This window comes from Mus pahari, chromosome 23 (genome assembly GCF_900095145.1).
Source record: "Mus pahari chromosome 23, PAHARI_EIJ_v1.1, whole genome shotgun sequence".
Classification (NCBI taxonomy): Eukaryota; Metazoa; Chordata; class Mammalia; order Rodentia; family Muridae; genus Mus; species Mus pahari.
In genome coordinates, this window is record NC_034612.1 from 12,524,050 (window position 1) to 12,532,194 (window position 8,145).

At 44.3% G+C, this 8,145-nt stretch overlaps 1 protein-coding gene across 3 annotated transcripts in view; it reads right to left on the bottom strand.

Moving 5' to 3' along the window:
• Window positions 1–8,145, bottom strand: part of Ift81 (intraflagellar transport 81) — an 80,507-nt gene that overhangs the window by 18,946 nt on the left and 53,416 nt on the right. For all 3 annotated transcript variants that reach the window (XM_029533737.1, XM_029533736.1, XM_021222669.2), the window contains exons 15-17: window positions 2,715–2,801; window positions 1,651–1,722; window positions 1,099–1,184 (exon numbers count right to left, since the gene is read on the bottom strand). In XM_029533737.1, the coding sequence (XP_029389597.1) occupies window positions 1,099–1,184; window positions 1,651–1,722; window positions 2,715–2,801 (245 nt within the window). The remainder of the gene's footprint in view (window positions 1–1,098; window positions 1,185–1,650; window positions 1,723–2,714; window positions 2,802–8,145) is intronic.

Below are 8,145 nucleotides of genomic sequence, written 5' to 3' on the forward strand. Positions count from 1 at the left end.
AAATCTTTAAAAAAAAAAAAAAAAAAAAAAAAAAGAACAAATCAACTATTATTTCTTACCACTGACAATATAGACTAGGAGAACAAAGTTTGGGCTGAGCAGTGGTTTGGGTTTGGGTTTGGGCAAGCATAAACCTTGCTACCTAGAGGCAGAGGCAGGTGGATCTCTGTGAGTTTGAGGCTAGCCTGGTCTACAGAGTGAATGCCAGAATAGCTAGGGTACATAGTGAGACCCTCGCCTGCCAGCACACTACAGACTCTGCAACAGACAAGTTCCCAGGCTCCTTCTGGTAACACTAATGCAAGCACGGTCCCTCAAAATCTCAAGCACAGGCTCAGACAAATGACTCTTCCCTTGAGTGTTCTTACTGGAGAGTACGAAGAAAACTAACTGTGATGGTGAGGGAAGACGGCTTGGCTCCCGTGACTGCATTTTATTACAACTTGCAGATATTTTACAAATTTATTATTTTAAGGCAAGAGTTGATTCAAGTTGATTTAAGGCAAGACTATAACACAGCTGAGACTACAAATAAACTCCGCATTCAAGGACTCAGCAGTGTTTACATACAGTTCTCATTTCAGAGGCTGGCATACCGCAGTCACATGCTTCTAGCTAAAAGGCAGCTGCCACACCGCACTATTAGCAGGTAGATGACCAGAGACCCAGCCATGTGTGCTTAACGAGATGACATTAAAACGCTAATGCTTACAGAGAGCAAATGAAAAAGCACATTTATTCCTGGGGCTCGGAGTGGGGGCTAATGGTTCATGTAATGTGAAAGAAACGCTTTGGAACCAGAGTGGTGATGGCTCAGCATGGTGAATGTAATCAGGACCACTAATCGCATGCTTACAAGTAGCTAAAGTGACACATTTTATATTTTATACAAATATATATTTGCTACATGAAAAAAGCAAGCAAGCAGCACAATTATATGTACTCCTACCCCGTTAGGAGGGTTAGACTATCCTAAGAATCAGTCTTCAACAGCAGCTTAGCATCTGACAGCTGAAATATTTTTTATGTTCCTATCTTACTTATAAACTTTGTATAGTTAGAGACGGGAATCAACCATGGAACATGAAAATCACTTGCCTGATTGCTTTCCTCTTCTCTTGCTGATCAGAAGAGACGTACGCCTTCATCTCGTCGGTAGCTCGGCGAAGCTCAACTTCTAGGTTCTACAAGGAAAAACAAGTTTCAGGAAGTCCTTCATATGGAGAGGGAGGTTTCAGATGGGGCCTAAAAATGGTTCAGTGGGTAAAGGCAAGTGCCATCAAGTCTGACAACCTGAGTTCCATCCCCAGTATCCCACACAGTACAAAGAGATGCTGAGTCCTGTAAGTTGTCCTCTGATCTCCTCACATGCACCATGGCACATGGTGTATATGTTCACATACATACACAATCAATAAATCAATAATTTTTAAGACAGTTATGGTGGTGCACATCTTTGATCCCAGCCCTCAGGAAGCAGAGACAGGCAAATTTCTTTGAGTCTGAGGTCAGCCTGATCTATGTAGCAAGCTTTAGAACAGCCAGGACTACAGAGAGACCCTGTCTCAAAACACAAACACAAACAACAAATAAAAGAAACGGACAACCTTAACCTTTTTCCAGAAAGCCTCTGAGCCCACTCTGCCTTACCTTAATCATGCAGTTTGTATAATGGTATTTACTTTCTTCTTGAAGGCATTCCTCACGAAGTCCTCGCACTTCCTACAGCATATATAATATATATATATATATATATATAATGTTACAGACTATTGGAAGAACAAAAGACTCATTGGCTTTAGATGAACAACAGAAGAGTGAGTATCAGAACCATCTCCTCAGTACAAGCTCCTTTATGATGACTGCGCAGGCTGCACCTCTGGTCCTGAGACTAGTCCTAGCGCGTTCTAACCTTAGGAGCAGTTATTCATTTATTAAGTCCTACTGTGTGTCTAACACTCTTTTAAGAGTTAGGGACACAGCAGTGAAGAAGAAACGGGGTTCATCCTCTCATAGACAAGGAAACAGGAATGAAGACTGGTCCCGATGGGTGCAGGTTCATGTGGACAACTCAGCCCTGGGGAGATGGTACTGTAAGGTGTGTCAACCTGCGGCGGGGAGTGGGAATCTCTAGGCTGGGGGATCAGAGATGTGTCTGAGTAGCAGCTAACTTTCAGGTTGAGATCTATGTGCTAAGGATAAGGGGAAAGAAGATACTGATACCCAGGCAGATAGGAGCACACACAGTAACCTGGAAGTAGAATGGAGCTTGGCCAGTTTGGAGTTCAGACACAAGGCCACCGTGCTGGACAAGGAGGAGGACTACAGGACACAGATATGACCTTGACCAGGCAGCAGGAACCCCATACCACATAGCCTGAAGGTTAGGTTTATTTCAAGTGTACTGGGGAGCCAATGGAGGGTGGCTTATATATGACATCACTTCTGCTCTAGGAGATTAAATGTAGGAAGACACCAACAGATAGACAGTTACTACGGAGGTCTGGCCAAGAGAAAATGGACCTTAGGCATTGGTCATACAGATAGAAAAATTCAGAGTATACATATCAATTTTAAAGAAATAAGAATTTCTGGTACCATGGAGGCATACTAGGAGGCAGCTGTAAAGATCTAAAAATGTCATGACTCGTGGTGAAAATGTGCACATGCAGGCAGCTTTGGCTGCACTGTTAAAACAGAACCCCTCTTCTTACCTGCTCTAATTTGGACCGGTTGCTTTCAAGGCCTGCTGCACAGCTATCATACTGGGCTTTCTTCTCATCACACTCCTGGGTTAGTTCCTAGTTTGAAAAGGGCAGATGATTAAGTGGAAAACAAAGGCAGAAACCATGCCTCGGAAACAATGTGTGTCCTTGTCAGTCCTGTAACTTAACTCTAAGCTTCCTGGCATGCTAATGAGTTATTTATACAACAACTGGACAGTCAAGAATTATGACAGGCGGAGGTGCTGATAAGAACCACGGCTGCCGTGTACTGATCTGTGTGCCAGGCTCTGGCTTATGAGTTGGAATACCACAGTGAACAAACAGCATGCCCGTCAGTGATGCCCAGAGTCACAGGCTGCAGTGTGACCTGCGCAGGAGCACACAGGACTCTCAGACCTAATCTAGGCTTGGGGATCAGTGGAGACAACATCTTGGAGAAACCAATATCTAAATCGAGAATGAGGGATTAGTAAGAATAATTAGGAGAAGGTGAGCAAGGGAAAGGAAGGAACACTGTGTGTAAAGGATTGGAAACAGGGAGAACAAAAATTCAGGGATGTGTGAATAGTGTCCATTTTTGGACTGAATCTGAGAACAAGGAGAGAAGAGGAGGAAGATGTACGTGGGCTGTGATAAGAACTGTGGATCCTATTAGAACCCTGGACAGTAATTAAATCTTCAATACTGAAGGAGGTGCTGACTGTCACCTCCACATAAAGCTTAGAGGACATGCAGAAAGGTCAGTGCCTTGCTGAGATTATACTGCTATGAAGGGCAGAGGCAGGGTGAATTCAAGCTCTTAGTAGTTTCAACATTTATTTAGATATTTTGAAGGAGATAATCTGAAAATCTCTAGCAAACACACAGGGATGATTAGTATCTGCAAATGCTTGCTAAGGAGAAGCAAACGTCTCTTAAAATCCAAGGCTGAACTGAACTGCCAAGGAAGTAGAACCATCAGTCTTGGGACCAGAGACTGGCAATGCTATCTTGGGGAAAGGAGTCTGCACGCTGAGGGATAGTGCCAGCCACAGGGTGGGAGAAAGCACTGTGAACACCAGGGGAGGAGGCGGAGCTGAGGACCCTATAGTAGACCCAAGCCGCTCCCAATGTGGAGACTTCCAAAGGGTTAAGAGTTAATGAGGAAGGGCTAAAATTAGCCTGAAGACAACCTCGGTTAGCCGGTTGCATCCTTGGACACGGGAGCACATGCTGAGACCTTGCAGGCACGAGTCCTGTTGCCTGTGCTGTCTCTGTGGATTGGGACTACATTGGGCTGGTGTAACTAGAACAGCGAAAGCTGCAGAGAGGAGCCGTGGCCCCATAGGTCACACTGAGCTAAAGTGGAAGCCAGGGAGGTGGCTCACGGGGTAATGGATTTGTTGACAAGTCTAATATCCAAGTTCAACCCCTGGGAGCCACACAGGGGGAAAAGGCTGACTCTCACAAGTTGATCTCTGACATCTGTACATGTACACACACACACACACACACACACACACACACACACACACACACACCACAAAATAGAAAAATGAATGTAACAATCATATGCCTCTTAAGTGGAGAAAGAGCAGCAGTTGTGTGTACTTAGAAAGCTTACAGGACCTGAGTTCAGATCTCAGCACCTACACTGGACAGCTCACAACCATCTACAATCCAGATCCAGAGGACTCAAGGACTCCTTCTAGCTCTCATGGTTGTCTCACTCCTGCCGTGCGCACGCACGCACGCGCGCACGCACACACGCACAACTAAATTAAAAAATAATAAAAATATGTCTTTATTGTGTGTTTTTTCCGAGCACTCAGGAGGCAGAAACAGAGGCTGGTGAATTTCTGTGAATTTCTGTAAATTCAAAGCCAGCCTGGTCTACATAGTGAGTTTCAGGCCAGCCAGGGCTACACAATTAGACCCTGCCTATAAGTAAATAAGTGAATAAATAGACATACAGACAAATAAACAAATAAAATCTATTTACTAACTCTCATAAAACTTCTGGAAAATATTTAAGGCCCTATTAAGTTATATTCTCTTTCACTGGGCAGACAGGAAAAATAATATCTTTGAGACAAGGTCTCAGGTAGCCTTAGCTGGCCTTGAACTTTTTTTTTTTTTTTTTTTTTTTTTTTTTGCTTGTTTGTTTTTTGAGACAGGGTCTCTGTATAATTGTTCTGGCTGTTCTGAAACTTACTATGTAGACCAGGCTAGCTTTGAACTCACAGAGATCCTCCTGCCTCTGTCTCCTGAGTGCTGAACTAAGGCGTGTGGCACCATGCTCAGGCTGAACTTGTTTTTTATAATGAAGCTCCCTTTGGGTTTAGCAGAGAAGCACTGAGACAGCGCCTTAGTAACACTGCTTGCTCGCTCACAAGTGGGGCAGAGAGCCACAGAACAAAGGCAACTTCTTACTTTTATAGACTTAAAAGGAGATTTACTTTTATTTATAGGTACAGGAATGTGGTGCGTTGTATATGCGTGGCCCAGGGAGTGGCACTATTAGAGGTGTGGCCCTGTTGGAGCAGGTGTGGCCTTAGGTATGTCCCTGTAGGCATGGGCTTAAGACCCTTATCCTGCTCCCTGGAAGTCAGTCTCCTCACAGAAGCCTTCAGATGAAGACATAGAACTCTGAGCTCTGCCTGTACCATCCCTGTCTGGATGCTGCCATGTTCTCACCTTGATGATAATGGACTGAACCTCTGAACCTGTAAGCCAGCTGAAACTAAGTGTTTTTATGAGTTGCCTTTGTCATGGTGTCTATCCACAGCAGTAAAACCCTAACTAAGACAATGTATGTATGTCTCTGTGGGCATCTGTCACATATGTGCAGGGGCCCATGGTGGCCAGAAGGAGGTATCAGATCCCTGGAGCTAAAGTGACTGGGTGCTGTGTGGACGCCCTGATGTAGACCCTGATCTCTGGAAGAGCAGCAAGTGCTCTAAGCCACCTGAGACTTTAAAGGGGAGAAGGCTCAGCCTAGAAAAAGGCTATAAGGTAATCTGGGGCATCTGTGAACTAGGAATTAGCAGCTGGTGAAGGTACTACCTGGGATATAAGGCCACGCCTTAGGCCTAGGATGGAGAGAAAGCTGCAGGGGGTGCGGCTGTACCCCTCTATAGCAGCAGCATCTGTGGTCAAGATGACCTCAATTCCCCTCTACCCCAGCCCAGCCCAAGTGCTGGATTACAGGGTTTGCTGCAGCTCCAGCTCTGCTTGGTGCTGGGGATTAAACCTAGGCTCTGGCATGTTAGGCAAGCACTCTACCAACTGAGCATCACATCCCAACCCCTGCAAACTTCCCCATAAACAGTGCTGCACAGCTTGAATCATGTGTAATTTAGGGGTTCGTAGGGTTTTGGGAGATGGGATCTCATGAAGCCTATGATGACTTCAAGTTCAACATGTGGATGTAACCAGAGATGACCTTGAACCTCTGACCCTGCCATCAAGTTCAACATGTGGATGTAACCAGAGATGACCTTGAACCTCTGACCCTTCCAGCTCCACCACATCCAGCTTTGTTTTACTTTTAAAAGAAAAAAAACAAAACAAAACAATCAATCAATAAAAAGTATTTCAAGAAAACTAAACTATTAGATTGTATACTCTAAACTGAGTATACAATTACAACTGCATGTAATTAATTATTCCATTTAATTACACAGCTATAGAATTGCCTCTAAGAAAATAAACTTTTCAAGGTGTTATTCAAGTTACAGATGATTAAATGTTAAGGTGTAAATCTTTAGTTGGTCATACTCTTGATTTTAAAGTTATAAAACTTAATTTTAGAATGCATTCCAAGTACAGTAGAAATAATTGAGGATAGCCCATTAAAGTTAAAATTACATAATATTTTAAAAGACTCTTGGCCTTTAAATGTATGATAGTGTCACTGGGCATGGTGGCACATACCTTTAATCCCAACTCTTTGGGACTGGGGCAGGCTGATCTCTACAAGTTCAAGGCCAGCCAGGACTACAAAGTAAGGTCTTCACTTAAAAGAAACTGAAGCAAAACTAAATAAAAAGGCAGAGCCTAAAAGGCTGTGGGACTCCCTTAGCTCCTGAGTTCTGGGCAATGACAACAATCTGAATGTAAACAATGGGTGTTAGACTTGGAGATGTAGTTTACCGCACAAAGCCTTGCCTAGCAAGTATCAAATGTGGTACTCCATCTGCAACATCAGAAAAGTAAAACAAGCCGGGCGTGGTGGCACACGCCTTTAATCTCAGCACTTGGGAGGCAGAGGCAGGCAGATTTCTGCATTTGAGGCCAACCTGGTCTACAAAGTGAGTACCAGACCAGCCACGGCCATACAGAGAAACCCTGTCTCGAAAAACCAAAACCAATCAAACAAACAAACACTTCTGAAAGGCTAGGGAATAGTTTAGTGGCAGGTCTAGTTTAGTGCTTGTCTAGCATTCTATCTCTAGCACCGTGAAACACACAAATAAATCAAGGACAACAGAGAAGTTAGTAGCCAACACTGGTATAACAGGACTAGAAAGGCCATCGTGTGGTTGGAGGCGTAACTAACTCTCACATGAGGAGGAGGGGACCATGATATGAAAAAAAGAAACTGTGGTAAAAACACTCGAAGGTGGCAGGAATAGAGGAAGATCCCCAAAGATTCAGGGGTCACATTACATTACTAGTGCAGTGTTATAGACACCTGCTCTGCCGCCTGCCACTATACAATCTTAGACAAGTCGCTAGTCCCTATGCCTGCCTCCCTCCCCACCTCTGTTCCTTTCCTTCTCTCCATAAAGGAAGTTTCTGTCTCTTTGGATTGTTTGTCAGGTCCAATGAGAAATGTCAGAGTACAAGGTACATAGCTCGTGCTTAATAAATACTGTTAATACCAAGTTGACCATCACTACCTCTAAGTCCCCACTGCTAACACGCCTACAGCTTTTCTCGCTTCTTAGCATCCCTTTGGCCTGTTCCACAATATACTAAGTAATATATACATTACTTGCGCTTCAGGTGTGACTTCTTTTATCTTGCTTGAATTTCCTTATGTGCTGCTACCATACCGCTTAGAGCGTAAACCTGAGAGAGCAGGGCTGTCTCTTTGATCTCCTCTGTGATGGCAGCAGTGTACACCAAGAGAGACTGAGATAAGGCATCTTAGGCCGGACATGCGGACATAGTAGCATTCACCTTTAATCCTACCACTTGGAAGAGGCATATGGATCTCTTTAAATCCAAGGCCAACATAGTGTAAACATAGTGTTCCAGGATAGCCAGGGCTATGTAATGTGGGAAAAAGACCCAAGAGAGAGGAGGTGGGGGGGAGAGGGAGGGAGGGAGGGAGAGAGAAACAGAGAGAGAGAGAGAGAGAGAGAGAGAGAGAGGGAAGGAAGATAGGCAGGCAGAAAGCTCCCATTTGTCTGTCCGGATAAGCTTCTAAACC